The following is a 15,101-nucleotide window of genomic DNA, read 5'->3' as shown; positions in this document are numbered from 1 at the left end:
TGCCTGGTCTTGCAAGGTATTCCCTTGGTCGTCCACCAGAGGAAATGGATGGATTTGCTGGCCTTTTAGCTTTCTTAAGCCATTCCACACTCACCTCCTGAGTGTATGAATGAATACCCGAGAGGAACCTCGCCCAGCTTTCTCTTTGCTTATCGTCGTGTCCGCGTTCCCTGTGATTTAATGTTTTTAAATTAAATTAAATTAGACCTTCAGCATTTGGTGTTCTGCGCAATACGCCCCATGCGTTATTCCGCCTCTTTCGTGCCTCTCTACGGTTTTCGTTCCACCAGGGAACACATATTGTAAGTGAACCATCATTCGTTTGCGGGATAAACTTTTCTGCTGCATCAATAATAAAAATTAATTAAATTAAATTATGGGGTTTTACGTGCCAAAACCACTTTCTGATTATGAGGCACGCCGTAGTGGAGGACTCGGAAATTTCGACCACCTGGGGTTCTTTAACGTGCACCTAAATCTAAGTACACGGGTGTTTTCGCATTTCGCCCCCATCGAAATGCGGCCGCCGTGGCCGGGATTCGATCCCGCGACCTCGTGCTCAGCAGCCCAACACCATAGCCACTGAGCAACCACGGCGGGTAATAATAAAAACAGTAATATGTACAACGGCATCATCTATAGTGAAGTGGTTTATAGTATCTCGTGGTACATAACCTGATTATTTAATATGTGCCCAGTTCGCCTATGCTATATTCCATCGAGGAATATGGGGAGGCGGTTTCATGCAGAGGTATCACATTTAAAGTTACAGCAATGTGGTTACTTCCATACAGTTTATTGATGACATTCCATTCCAAGTGAGGCACAAGAGAAGAAGAGCCAATTGCTAGATGAATAACTGTTGTGTTGGACATTGTAATAGGTCGGCTCCATCTTAGTAAACAGGCAGGCACTAGAGGTGAGAAGAAAATTTCAAATGAATTGGCCTCTCGCGTCACATCGCGAGTCTCCCCACATATGTGTTATGGGCATTAAAATCATGACTACGTAGGGGTCCGGAAGCTCAACAATGAGGTTATAGAAATAGAGTTTTCCGAGATGGTAGAGGGTATGTATGCAGGACACACAGTGATTAAAAAGGACTTCCCTAACCGGCACCGCCTCAAAGGGCGTCTGAAGGGTGACGTGTTGACAAGCTACAGACTTGTCGGCAACTATTACTACACCGCCTGAGGCGTTAGCCTTGTCGCGTTCTTTTCGGAAGATGGTGCAGTTGCAAAGGAAGTTAGTGTTTGTAGGTTTAAGACACATCTCTTGAACACTTCGCATTATGTTTGTGTAATTCTCTAATATGCTCAAGATTGTGAAGAAGTTCTCTAACATTCCATTGTAGTATTTGTGTCTACATTATGATAAACGGGTTTTACGCTGTGTGTTTAAGTGACGGGGATTTGCTCACGGGCCCTGACGCGAGTTTTTTTCTGGAGCGATCGCGAGAATCTTGTTACTCCTTAGGTGCTGGTTGCACCATTTGGCTGGTCGTGTTCAGTGCCTCGCAAGAGGAGATGGACACGCGCTCTACCAAGCGCTGCATTTGACGTGAAGGCCTCGCACATCAGGCGAGTCCTTTGAGGCCATCGGCCTGGAGGTCGACGGTGCCTTCTTCTGGAGTGGCGGAACAGCGCTAGCTGTAGCTGCCTGCGGGCTTGATGGCGTCGCCGGCAGAAGACGTTGTGTCGCCGCGCCCAGACAAATCGCATCAGCAAATGTGTTCTTTGCCAGGTAGGATACCCACCTGCATGCTTCTTTAAATTAAATATTTTCTTTTATTTTTATCATCACAATTTCTCTTTTTTTTTTTTTTCAGGATGGAAAGGATTGCGAGTACGCGGCGTGCTGCCCATCCCAGTTTACACAGTAGAGAAAGTTCTCGCAAGATTCTGAGGTGTGTTCGTGCACACTGCATTTCGCAGACGTTTAGGGGCCTCGGCAACTCTGCGAACTGTGGCTGAAACACTGCCATTTGAAACATCGGACGGGAGTTGGCATGTATGGCCTGACATAAAGCTTGATGTACCTGGCCTCGATAAACTCACGCAGGACACTTGAGCCGAAGGCGAGTATAAGGTGCTTAGTCTGGATTTCTCCCATCTCATCTTAATTATTTGGACATTGATAACATTCTGCTCAACAAAGCCCTCCAAGAATTAAGCCTCAGTCAGCTTGAGCAAATCATCATCCGAGACAATGCCACTAGTGTTGTTCATAGTGCAGTGCGGGGGGGGGTGTTACTGTCCCTTGAATGTCCCCAGATGACACTAGACTGGGCTACTTTTCGTACTGTTTCTGACCATGGAGGTCCAAGAGGAGATGACCTCTTGCCATCCCTGATGCCTTGTAGCCTGGTCCAAGAGCCTCAGTTAGAGACTTCAATACTAGAAATGGGGAGATTGTATTTGTTTATCTGATTTATCCGATCGAATGACGTGGAATCATGGGAAGTTGGGTTTTTGATGTCTGAAGAACTTGAATACATCTTCGGTGCACCCTCTTTTCTTAGAGCAATCAGCGAGTGGGGGGAAGGAACTAACCATAGAGGAATGCGCAGTTTTCGCCAATAACGCCACCCACTAACCGTGGAGCCCTACAAGGGGATGCTACAGGGACTAAAAACAGGTTCTGCAAATGCCACCTGTACGTTATCACTGTAACCAAATATGAAATAACCTATGTTGGCTATTCACACAAGGTTAACCCTTGCTGCCTGGAAAAGCCAGAAGGGAAGCAAGGAGAAGACAGGAAAGATGGAAAATGAGAGAAAGACGAATGTTGGAGAGAGAGTGAGAGAGAGATAGGAAAAGGCAACTACTCATTTCCCCGGGGCGAGTCAGTCTGGGGTTGCCGTCAACGTGAAGCAGAGGCCAAAGGGGTATGTTGCCTCTGCATTAACGGTCCGAACACCAGGCATCGGCTCAACCCCCAGGATCGCCCTTTCCCTGGACATGACTAAGCCACGCATAGCTACACGCATGACACGCTTGGGGACGTGGTGTCGCAACACACCAAATACCTGCTCAGACAGATGCCCCTGCGGGGTTCGAAACTGCAAATGCTATTTAGTGCAAAACCAGAAGCACATTAAGGCCACATTTGATTATAGCAAGGAGACCTTCAATCCATTATATGTCAAAGTTCTTTCGTAAGGTGGTACGACAAATCTATTATTTCTTTATTGCAGCAATTTACGCTACATTACATCCAGATTTTAGAAAAGTATTTTACATCTGCACTTTCTCCTTCATGTTCATTCAAAATATTAATCAAGACTACTTCTCCTAAAAAAGACCACAAAAGAATGTTCCTTTAGCACATGTTCAGGGTTTACGCGTAATTATCATAGCATACGGTAACAAAAGGAATCAAAAGTATCAAAGAATTTGTTAAGCTGCTGAAACTTAAATGTGTACCGAGTGGACAAGTGCTATTCATATCCGGCAAGACAAGCAGAAGGGCCTGGACAAGTAGAACTTGCCATTGGCAACACTGGTAGAAATACCTACCCAGGATGAGTACAGCTGACTTGGTAGTTTAAGGGTTAAACTATTTTTTAGAGAAATGACCAACATCAATTCCATATTTCTCAAAATTATTTAGAAGCAGTACAGGACTGCAACCATGACAACAAAATTAAAAAGCTTGCTTCATGAATAACTTTCACCAGCACACTCTGTGGTTGTGTGAGGAAATGAGCTGAGTCAAAATGCATTGTCATCATCAACGTGCCAGTTTCTGTTAAAGCTAGTGGTGCAACATAATGTTTCATTAACTAGGGGAAAGAATAGGGTCCTAAACCAATTACAAACTTTACCAATCAATTATATGAACTGTAATATGGTCAGAACAAGCACAATTAAAAATGGTGAAGACGTAAACACAAGTGAATATTTAACATTAATATCTTTCAACAAAAATCCTCCTTACCAAGTCATTAAATCCAAGCAAAAGAATGTCAATGCCACTCAACATAATGAAAGGTGTCATGCAAAGTGAGATAATAATGGTCCCTCTGCTCTTTGTAAAGACCCACATGACTGCACTTCGAAGCTTTCCACATGCAACTGCAGCGCTCAGTATTGCTTACTTCATAGGCATGGTTCTCCATCTCCTTGCAGTAACAGTAACATAGTGGCTACAAGAAGAATGCATCATTAACCCTTATACTTAGAGTTCAAGCATAAAAGTTTTGTGATAGCCAGACACATGTGCACAACATTGCTGTTCATGATATGTGCGCCAATTTTATGATGCAGCAAGTGATACTCGTGAGCCTCAGTTGTAACAAACAGCATAACCTTTACTGTGCTAACCACTGCTGCTTGTTAGTCTACAGTAGTTCCTGAAGCTAATAAGTAGCTTTGCAACCGAAAATAACTCAGCAAAATTGTCACTGAAGTTAACCAAAGCCAGTATGCACTTTGGCTTCGAAAAGATTATTTCTAAGTGGCATAAACTAATTTGCTAAAGAAGTGGCAGTGGTAAGTGCTGGCTTCTCTGACAAAACATGGAGGCCTAGCAAACTAAGACTAAGACCGCAGTCACCCTTACAATATACATAGTCCTGCTTGCTCCTTGTTTTCCTGTACTCCTCTGCCTCTTGTGACTACGTCCTATGTGTCTCACTGAGAAGAATGCAAAGAAGCTTTTACTGCGCAACAACAGAGAAGGCTGCCTGTTGAAACACGCTGTGCGCATAGGATGGTGACAGTATTTTTCTCGAGGTGGTTGAAGATGGCATGATTCTCCGATTTTGTTAGGTGTGCAGGAGGGTGGTATGGGGATGCGATATTGTTCACACTTAACATTCAGAATGTTGTCACGCAAGATGAGATGTTTTCGATTTGGATGGTTACAAATACCACAGGGAAAAGTTCAAATCCCTCTCAAAGAAAATGAATGGTGCACTTCAGAAAGTGGATGAACAACACAAACATTTAATGCCCAGAAATCTGTGTAAGCATTAAAGTTGCAAAAATATTTAAATTTCTGCCATTTACAACATTTCAAGACAGAGTAGCAAGATGAGAAGTTGAGGAACTCACTTTTCCATTTTCATACCAAAGAAGGGCATGGTTTCGTGAGAGCACCTTGCAGTCGAAAATGGCATTGTTGGGTGCCTGCCGGCACCGTGCCACTGAACGGCCAACCTTGGCAGGCTGGTCGAGGTTGAGCACTCGCTCCGGAAAAGGGTGCGAGTTAGGCCGACAAGTCAGAATGGCTCGCGGCACCCCGGACTTGGGCAGTGGCACGTCAGCCGGTGAGAACACTAGTGCCTGCTGCGGGGGTGCCCCGCCCCCTACTACAGTGGGCGGAGTCACGTCCCCGGGCAGGACACCAGCCTTCATGGTATCGGCTTCATCCGACGCCGTCACCGACTCGTTTTCAGCCGGGGTAGCCGTGGTGGCTGTGATCTCGGTCTCCACCTGTATGAGAGAGCCCATAACATGGCTTTACGTTTGCACCAGCAACAGGTGGTGTCACGGGACCAGCAAGCAACGAAGTCCGTAGGGATCCTGGATTAGGGAGGTCCACAAGTGGCGCAAATTTGAGGCAAGAAGACAAAGCTGCTGATGTGATCTTTATATTTTTTGTTATAAACATTTTCTTCCTCCTCCTGTACCCCAGTGATATTGTCCCCATTCTTTCCTGTTGAGCAAACTGCTTGCAATATGATTCACTGAAATTCATAAGTGTGTACAGTTGAGACTCGGTACACAGTCGTACCCAGATATATTGAATCTGAAGGGGATCACAATAAAGTTCAATATAGGCAAGTTGATATATAAAATAAAAATATTGTACAAACATTTAAGGGGATTTCGAAGCTGTTCATTGTTCACTATAATTCGTTATATGTGGCTTCAATATACCCGGGTTCAACTGTAGCGAACCTAGGTAAAAAAGATGATCAGGTATAAAAAAGTGAATCTAAAATGTTCCTTGCCAATAAAAGCATGAAACACATATGCTCATAACGAATATCAGATATCACAAACACATTTTCTTATAATCAGGGTTGAACGTATCACCAAGAAGTACTTGTAGGGCAAGTTCTTTATTTGTGCTTAATAAATTAACAGAGTACAGAAAAAGACATGAAAGATTGTAGGTTAGGGCGTGTTGGTATTCCATAACCGAGGTTTTTAGCACACGAAAAGGGACGACAGACAGAGGCAAGACGCGGACACAGCGCTCAGTGTTGGAAGGTGGAACTTGGCAAAAGTCCATAGCCCTTTTTCTTCAACGCAAGTTGAAATTGCTAGCAGTGAATGAACCTTTTCTGACCAAGAACAAGCAAGAAGTAATAGGTTACCTGAAGACGCATGTAGGCAGTAATTCGAAAGCTTTATCTATACATGTAAAAGATCTATATTGCAGTAATTCGAAAGCTTTATCTATAGATGTAAAAGATCTATATTGCAGTAATTTGAAAGCTTTCTCTATATATGTAAAAGATCTATATTGCAGTAATTTGAAAGCTTTCTCTATAGATGTAAAAGATCTATATTGCAGTAATTTGAAAGCTTTCTCTATAGATGTAAAAGATCTATATTATTCACTGCCACATGATGAGTTAATAGTATGTGTTCAAGAGGCTATTGATGCTTACGATGAACTGAAGTTTGTAAACAACATCTACATATTACACAGGGTTTTCTTGAACTATTGTCCATGTATCTGCGCTCGACGCTCTCCAAGTGGGATGGAAGTGTCCATCTTCAAAAACAAGGAATTTGCATTCGTTCCTGTATTGCACCAATTTTAGGTGACCTTTATCTTGCTCGTGTAAACAGGATACTGGATGCCGGCTTAGAAAACTCAAATGTAAAAAAGGTGTATAAGTACGTTGACGACTATCTTGTGCTTCTCGATCCAAGTCCTAGTGGGGAGGTTTGTCTTGATATCACGCAAGTGCTAGATCTTTTCAACAAATGTTTACGACCGCTCACTGTTATGCATGAAACGCCACAGGATGGTACTTTGCGACTCCTTGATATAAGAATGTTTTTTTGAGGGACACCAGGTGTGCTGGGCATATGAACCAAGGGCGAACACGCCGCTACTGCCATTTTCATCGGGCCACTCTAAGTTTGTTAAGAGGGGCATCGCAAAGTCAACCGTAATGAATGCACTTCGCCACTCATGTCCTCACAAGTGTTTGTCCAGTTTTCTGGCGCAAGTGGATTGCCTGAAACAGGCCGGTTTTCTGCAGCATATCATCACAGCGGCGGCTGAAGGTCTCCTTAAGACTGCAAAACTCGGGCGACAGGATGAGTAGTTTACTTCACCGGAAATTGCGCGAGTGAAGCAGAAACACGCAATAATACCCTACGTCCACGATATCTCGCACAGACTGACGAAGATTGGCAATAACGCAAATCTAAGCGTCATCTTTTCGGCGCCAATCAAGCTGTCCAACTTGTGCAAGGCCAGCTACTGTGGTTCTTAGAAGCCCAGTTTCCGGACAAATCACAAGGAATGCTACATTCTTTGTGAGAACAATATCGTGTATGAACTGCCCCTGTCATGCGGCAAAAAATGCATCAGACAAACGGGAAGGTGCGTAAATGATAGGTTGCGTGAACACGTAAATAATGTGCGAACTGGAGGAGTGGGGCATCTGGCTTTTCACTGCAGGAAGCATGGGTGCAGTCCCACTTGTAATAAACAGTGCACTCTGATAGGAAGAAGCCCAACGCAAACAACACGCGAGATTATTGAAGCGGCGAAGATCGCTAGTTTGGGGAACCCTTGTGTTAGTGCGCCTTCAATCGATCTTTCAAAAAAATATTTTTCAACGTGACAGAGGGAGGCCTCATGGAGATGACATTTTAATCTTGCAATTACAAAAAAATTTTTGGCTATGCATGGTCGTTTTTTCATCTTCGATATCATCTTGACTTTCCATTACACATGTCTCGTTGCTGTTTCATTTAATTAGAAACCAGTACATATGCGCATGCGTACGCTGTTTTCTGCTACCAATATATATGTGTACCGCTTCGTAGAATAAAACAATTGTTGGAAGTTAGCGCTGTGTCCGCATCTTGCCTCTGTCTCTCGTCCCTTTTCGTGCGCTAAAAACCTCAGTTAAAGAAAAAGACAGCCAGAACTGAGAACAGCGCAGATTCTTTGCTGTTTTCAGTCGTGCCTGTGTATCGTTTTTTTTTTCTTCTGAACTTTTATAAAGGTGCGCCTATTTGTACATAAATGTTGAGTGCACACAGGAGTGCACGCCGGCAAGATTTGGGAAGGAACTATACTTAAACTACATGCTATCAGAAAAGCATGGCAAGAATGACCTACAGTAGCACCAGCACGCTCCATAGCATTCTTTCTGAAAAACATTGGAATAGTCATATGAACAAAACTTCGATTAATTGCAATACGAGCCACCTTCGATGTATTGTTTCTTATACTCACATTCCAAAGTTTATGTCAGAAAGTTATTTCTTGCTTTAGTACGCAGGATTATGGTTTCGTTCATATTTCTTGCCATTCCAACAGAAATATCTGATGCAAGTGAAGCACTGGTCTGTGTGGGTCTGTGTGTGTGTTTACCCCTCTTCTTTTTCCATCAAAGTGAGTTATTACAAGCCAAGAAAACAGTCTAAACCAGTACATCAGAATGCCATATTTGTGAGATTACAAAAGGAATTGCATATTACTATGTAAGGCAGCGTCAAAAAAGGTGCTGCCCTGTAGTGTATCACTTGCCACCATGATTAATAATTGCTTGGAGGCAACAATGCTAACAGAAATATCAACCCATCATTTAAATTACACACTTCAATCTCAAACAATAAAAGGTTTGACAAACTACCAAGAGCATATCACGAGTGTAGCTAGTGCTCATGATGTACATATAATTGAGCACCTGTTAGACTTCAAGGTTGATACCAGGAAAAATAAACCACCTGCCCCTTCCTTCATCTAGTTTTTATGGCTTCCTGATAGATGCACTGATGAGACCAAGTTGCCCCCATTGCTATAAACTACAGAAAAGGTTTGGCTTCAGCCATGATGGGACCGATAAGTAAATATGCTTGCTGTGTAATGTTGCACTGCTGCTGGCATGATTACAGTTCAGTCATTATGCATGCAGTTCCTTCACTTGATGCAACGACCATTACCACAATGCGCAGAAGAGTGACAACAAAGTGTGCCGTGTCGACAACTAAAAGCACATCGCACAGAAAATGAAGCACTGTCGCCAATGATCAACATCAAAATGGGAATCAGATGACTGGAAATAGGAAATCGCCGATATGTGAAAGCCGGTCCCACCTTGATGTGCATGATACGCCCTGCGCTGAAGCCGTCAATGAAAATGTTTGATTTGAGTCATGCGCGTTTTAAATACACATCGTTTCCGGAAATCGAATGTCAACGACACTGTATAAAGCAAGCTACGTAGCCGGCAAACCACCACTGAGATTCGGTCCGCTGTACGAAGCCGGCTGAAGGCGGCTCAGCACATCCGTATTATGGTCTCCAAGCAGTGGTTGGGCGGATACGTGCATCACTGCTTGTCCCAACACAAGTAGTGACGCCAAACGGAGTCAAACGCACGTCAAGGCTGCAAGCACATACCACACGCCCTTGAAGCAAGACGCTTCGCAACCGCGAACCAGAGATCGGTTCCAGTTCGCAATGATACAAGCTCACCGAATTCACTAAAACGCAATACATGTTGAGATGGAAGAATTTACGAAACCGTACCGGGCTACGCACTCGATGGCCGCAGACTGTCAAGCCTTCCGCAAGCCACGGTTCATTGCCCGGTTCGGCTCTATTTGCACATCGACTTTGACAGCGCTCCGCCCAAGCAACCAGAATCGGTTCTGCCGTCGTGGCTGCTACGAAAGAAACATTGAAGTTAAAAAAAGAACCAAAGAAAATTCTTGCATTGCGCTTCCATTTAGGCCATCTGCCGAAGCGAATTGGTGCTGAGGCAGTTCACGACGGGCCTATCTCGAAGCAAGATCTCTCCAAATTCTCCGAAGTCGCATTTTGTCGCAGCGCTCAAAGGCCAGTTAATTTGCTTACCTTGGCGGAATCCTTTCGGTAGACAACCATTAACCCTGCGACACACGCAAAGTCATTTGCAGACTGCACAGCAGCGAGTAAATGTGCACACGCACGGCAAAGCCATGGTCACGACACGAACGAAAGACATCTTGTGAAAATCCTGCCGCAGAAACTGCAGCGGCTGCACTTCGAAAATCCCACGGGAAAGGTGGAGTTCAAGCGAAGCACAGGAACAGCTCCGTCCGGCTAGTTTCCATTGCGACGAGCCAGTAGAATTCTTCGGTGCCCACCGAGGAGTGCGGCGGTCTTTCGCTTGCTGGACGATCGTTTCCGAGGGCGAACGTCGGGGTCGGGCACTCACGATCGCGACACACTAGTAGTAGACGGGGGCGGGTACGTGGTGTTTCACGCACAGTAGCACATGAGAGTCGGCGAGCCAGGCCTACCTCGTTCACGTAGGGCCCAGCACTTTCTATATAAAGCAGTCATCTGGGAGAATCGGACGGTAGCGCCCAGCGTAAAACATTTGCCCGGTTCGAGAATAGGGAGCCGCACAAGAGCAGAAAAAGAACAGGTAGAAAGCGGAAAGCATACGAACGGACTTGGCGGCGGGACGGGCGGCCAGCGAACCGCATACACGCACAGGTTTCTCTGAGATCCGATAATCGGGGCTAAAAAGGCGGAGAAGGAAGGAGTAAAACAAGACCAAAGTCGAAAAACCTCTGCGGAAACCCGATGAGAGTGCTTGCCAAAGGTGCTCGCTTGGGTACTCTCGCCCGCCGGGCGCGCCGGGAGCAAAGCGGGAAGCAGCGCTAGCGAAGAGAGCGTCATCTGCTGAATGTCTGAAAGTGTGCGTCTCCCGAGATCGGCACCCCCCCCCCCCCCCCCTCTAACATCCTCGTGGCTGTTGGACGCAGCAAAATTACAGCGGGCAAGACATTCGCGCGAAAGCATAGAGTCGTGAAAGTCATCGTTATCGCTGTGGAGGAATATACCGCCATAATAATCAGCGTCTAAATTTAATAAGCGAACGATTGGGATAATCGAAATTACGTGGTCTTGATTGTTACAAAGCGAATTCACAGACGTCCTCAATTCAAGGTGTCGTAACGCTACAATGCTTATAAATGAGCTTTGCGTCTAGCTTCAGTCGGCCACTTCGTACAAAGCAGGAGGCATGCATATCGCAAAATTCATGTGTCGGAATTCTTTTTACTTCTTGAAGCTTATTCCGTTTTCGTTGCAGCATCTCGTAGACTTGTTGACAAGTCCAAGTGACAAGGTACATGATGGTCATGCAGAATATTATAGCTCTGGACACCTCTGGCAAGTTTCAGCATAGTGAAATAGCAGTTGAGCGAACACCGCTTGAACGAATAGTTCATGTGCTTTTCGCTTGAACGTAATTTTACAATTTTACAACAGGGGTCCGTCCTCAAGTACATTGGTGTTTGTTCAAGTTACACTTTTCCTTTCTTGTCTATCGAATTTCGCCGCACTTTAGGTGTCGCTTCTCTGCACCATATTAAAAAAAAATTAAACGTTCATGCTCTTGAGCGAGCATCGATATTTATGCAGACGTGTCTTTGTAGTGACCCATTGTACTACTAGAGCGAAGGGCCATATAATTAAATTGCTCGGTGCTATACGCATACCTCAGTGCAATAAAGCACATTGCGCTGCATGATATGCGCTGCTATTATTAAGCCGTATCGGCAATCTTCTGTTATGCAATCTCGGGGTTTGGACGTGTGTCATCCTGTCATGTATACGAATTTACGCTGATATCTGAAGCGCCAATCACTTCTTTTTTTTTGTCGCAAATCTATAACGTTATGTGCAGCTATCTTAGAAAGTAACTACAAACACATGTCGAATTAGCGTGATGTTTGCGTGGAATTTGAGCAACTACAACGCGTGAGTGAAAAAAAAGGGGGGGGGGGGGGCGGAGGGGGCACATAGTTTCAGTCGGATGAATTACACCACAGCACCTAAGGCGACGGATAAAACAAAAACAAAATTAGAGGACTGCGCGTAGAGATAGATATTTGACAAGTTATTTGATTCATCCTGACGAAACAAGGAATAGCTGGGCGGATAGCTTGCACCTGCGTTCTAAACAAAAGGCTGACCGTCGTTTCAAAAGTGACGCACCACTGCCCGCTCGCATGCAGAATGACGCATGTCTGACAGGTCGCGACAAAACAGAAAAAATAAAGCTGATTGAAGAAAGCATGCTCGCAAAATGAAAGAAAGAAAATAGACATGGGAATTATTTGTTCGTGACACTCAGCCAGAAGCGTCCAAAGCTGCTGAACATATTGTGGCATGCGAAGGTTCAGCGCCGTACGAATGCGTGACCTTATGCTGCGTGATAACTTGCCAAAGTATAAAAAGCCTTTCCCCCAGTTCCCATTCAAAGAGAAGTGAAAAGCGAATTTGTTTGTGCACCACACAGTCACTATGTTGCCTTTGGAGAACTGAAAACAAACCAAAAAATAAACACTACCATGCAATTCCCGCAGCCAATCGCGTAAATGTGCCGTGAATGTTCGTCGCACCATGTACTCACACCACATTAAATATGAATCCTCCTGGTCAATCCGTAAGTTTTGTTGTTGGTGTTGTTCCGCTGATGAAGGTGTGCGTTTGTTCTGTTTGATTATCTGGTATATCACGTGTTCGGTAAACTCCAATAGCTTTTCCCACTAGGCTAAAGCGCACTAACTTATGGGCGTTAACTATATTGTTCACAGACTCGGAGAGGTCTCATTCGAATTCTCCTAGCAAAACACCTTGGCATCGAGTCTACCAGAAGACCTGCCTTCCCACCAGCTTAAAGAGCTACAACGCGTCGACCTCGGTCAATTGCGAATGCATGTTGTGGACCTACAGGTGCAACAGAAGCAAACAAAACAATAAAAAGTTCTTACCTGCGGTGGCGGCCCACCTGCGGCGTTCTTCACTAAGTGTTTCATTTGTTTCTGCCATCGGATAAAACCGCCGTACTTCTTCGACAGAAGCGCTTGCATTTCCGGCGTGTAGGACTCCAATTGGCTGTCCGTGATGACGGGCACTGTGACGTCCACGTCGTCCATCGCCGCGCCGCCAACGTGTCCAGAAAGTTGTCTGCAGCTAGTCACCCTCGCTGCGCCACTGCTTCCCTGCGTGACAGATGTCAATCAAGTCTCCGATGCGCGAGCCAAAAGCAATTGCAGGCCATTATAACGTGGTCCAGCTATAGCCAGCTGCGCCATACTTCAGTTCCAGCGAAGCCTGATCTGGGACCGCATTCTGAAGCGATCCCCTTCGCGATAGTTCGCCATCAGGCGCGCGCTGACTGGCTGGTTGAGCAAAATCGGATGACGTCACTCATCCGATTTTGCTAAAGCAACCAATCAACGCGAGGCGATAGTACCGCCGAAGTGGATCGTTTCAGAATACGGCCCCTGGTCACTCCGAATGGCTCGCGGCTGCGCGCTTGCTCTTCAAGTAATAAGGCTTAGCGACTACGGGGATCGGTCGAGCCGGCCGTAAGAGTTGTGTGGAGGTAAATGTATAAAAGCTAAAGCAAGTCGATGAAATAGTGTTAATGCCGCACAACAATAAAACGCGGTTGCGCAGAACTCATCCGACTGAACAGACAACCCCGGACCTGGAAGCTATCGAGCACTATTCCGCATGCACCATTTCTATTCATTCGAATGCCGCGGAGAGAAGCGGCAGTGATGTTTCATTTTCCAGTGTAAAGACCTTCTAATGCGAGGTCACTTTGCAATATTGCACCTGGAGACGAGTCTTCATTGAAGAGTGCCAATCAGATGAAATGCGCGGTTCGGTGCCTTCCTATAGATTGATGATGATGACACCGTAGAAACTATGCCATATAGACAAAGGAAATCAGTTTTTCTTCCTGTACACAGTGTGTTTCAGGTAACTTGAACGAAGGATTTAAAAAAAAAAGTGGTTAACCGCAGCTAAACCAAACCAGCTACATATGGTTTGCCGTCATGTGGCGCTCCTTAGAGTATTTTACTAGAGTTACTGTATATATATTACTCCCTCAGGGAGTCATATTTTACTACCGACCCATAACGGTAACAAGCGCCCTCCATAGAATCTTTGTACAAGCTTGGAAGGGATTGATTGAAGGCTGGGCAGAATTTGAGTGTCGTCTCATGGAGTTACAGAGCGCTTTCAGACGACGACGACGCTCGGAGGACCGCATTGTCCAGTGTCTTTGTCGTTGCCCAGTGTGCTGAAATGGCAAGGAAGGAAGATTGGTCCTTGGTTTGCTGCGTGCTGGGCGTAGTCTTTTTTTTTTTTTTGCCCGGCACTTATAGTAACGGTCACCCGCTTCAAAGGGAAAGGCACCACTTCGTCATAATCGTAATTTTATATTCCGCTTGATTTTTTAACTGTGGTCAATTATGCAATTTTTTTTATTGTTTACTTTAGGCCCAAGTGCGTTTCGTTACGTCGTAGAGTGGATTCAGAAACGACGGAACACATTTTTTGTGGCAACGTACATGCAGTGTGGTGACGTTTTTCGGCGTTTAAAGAAAGCATTGCCATTTGTTGGGCGTGTTGGTAAACCGACTTGGAAAGCATATTTAGCGCCAGCGAACAAGGACGGGATGGAGACGACACCCTTAGTTAGCGCACTGTGGTGTCGTCTCCCTTCTGTCCTTGCTCGCTGGCGCTAAATATGCTTTAAAGAAAGCCCGCGAAACATGTCCTAAAACCACGCGACTGCGCTCATGCGCTATCGTATTGCAGTGGTCTCAACCGTGCTTCGAGCGAAAGAACCGTTTCTTGTTTCCTTGTGTCCTCGTCCTTTTCGCGCTATTTCACCTCAGTTCTAAGTATGAACCAACTAGCCCTCATCAAGATCTTACTAACGAAAGAACCGTCAGCGCAGACCGTGGCGTAGTGAGCGGGTGCGGCATCTAGGCATCGGCTTCGCAGTGAGTCAGCATCAGCATCTTTGGCGGTGGCGCACAGAAAGGAAGCGCCATCGCGATAGGCTCGAAGCACGGTTGAGGGCACTG

The 15,101-nt window shown here is 45.4% G+C and overlaps 1 protein-coding gene across 7 annotated transcripts in view; it reads right to left on the bottom strand.

Moving 5' to 3' along the window:
* The window catches only part of LOC126521348 (uncharacterized), a 93,045-nt gene extending 79,764 nt beyond the window's left edge, over positions 1-13,281 (bottom strand). The window contains exons 1-2 of one of the 7 annotated variants that reach the window (XM_055065933.2): positions 12,984-13,281; positions 5,061-5,441 (exon numbers count right to left, since the gene is read on the bottom strand). In XM_055065933.2, the coding sequence (XP_054921908.1) occupies positions 5,061-5,441; positions 12,984-13,148 (546 nt within the window). In that variant the 5' untranslated portion in view covers positions 13,149-13,281. Of the gene's footprint in view, positions 1-5,060; positions 5,442-9,306; positions 9,497-10,068; positions 10,861-12,983 lie in introns of those variants that run through there. The other 6 variants (XM_055065932.2, XM_050170027.3, XM_050170028.3 and 3 more) reach the window with 6 other exon arrangements.
* Positions 13,282-15,101: the final 1,820 nt, after the last annotated feature.

The sequence above is a fragment of the Dermacentor andersoni genome, chromosome 6, assembly GCF_023375885.2.
Source record: "Dermacentor andersoni chromosome 6, qqDerAnde1_hic_scaffold, whole genome shotgun sequence".
NCBI lineage: Eukaryota > Metazoa > Arthropoda > Arachnida > Ixodida > Ixodidae > Dermacentor > Dermacentor andersoni.
The sequence above is the reverse complement of the archived record's forward strand: the minus strand, read 5'-3'. Positions and strand labels throughout refer to the sequence as shown.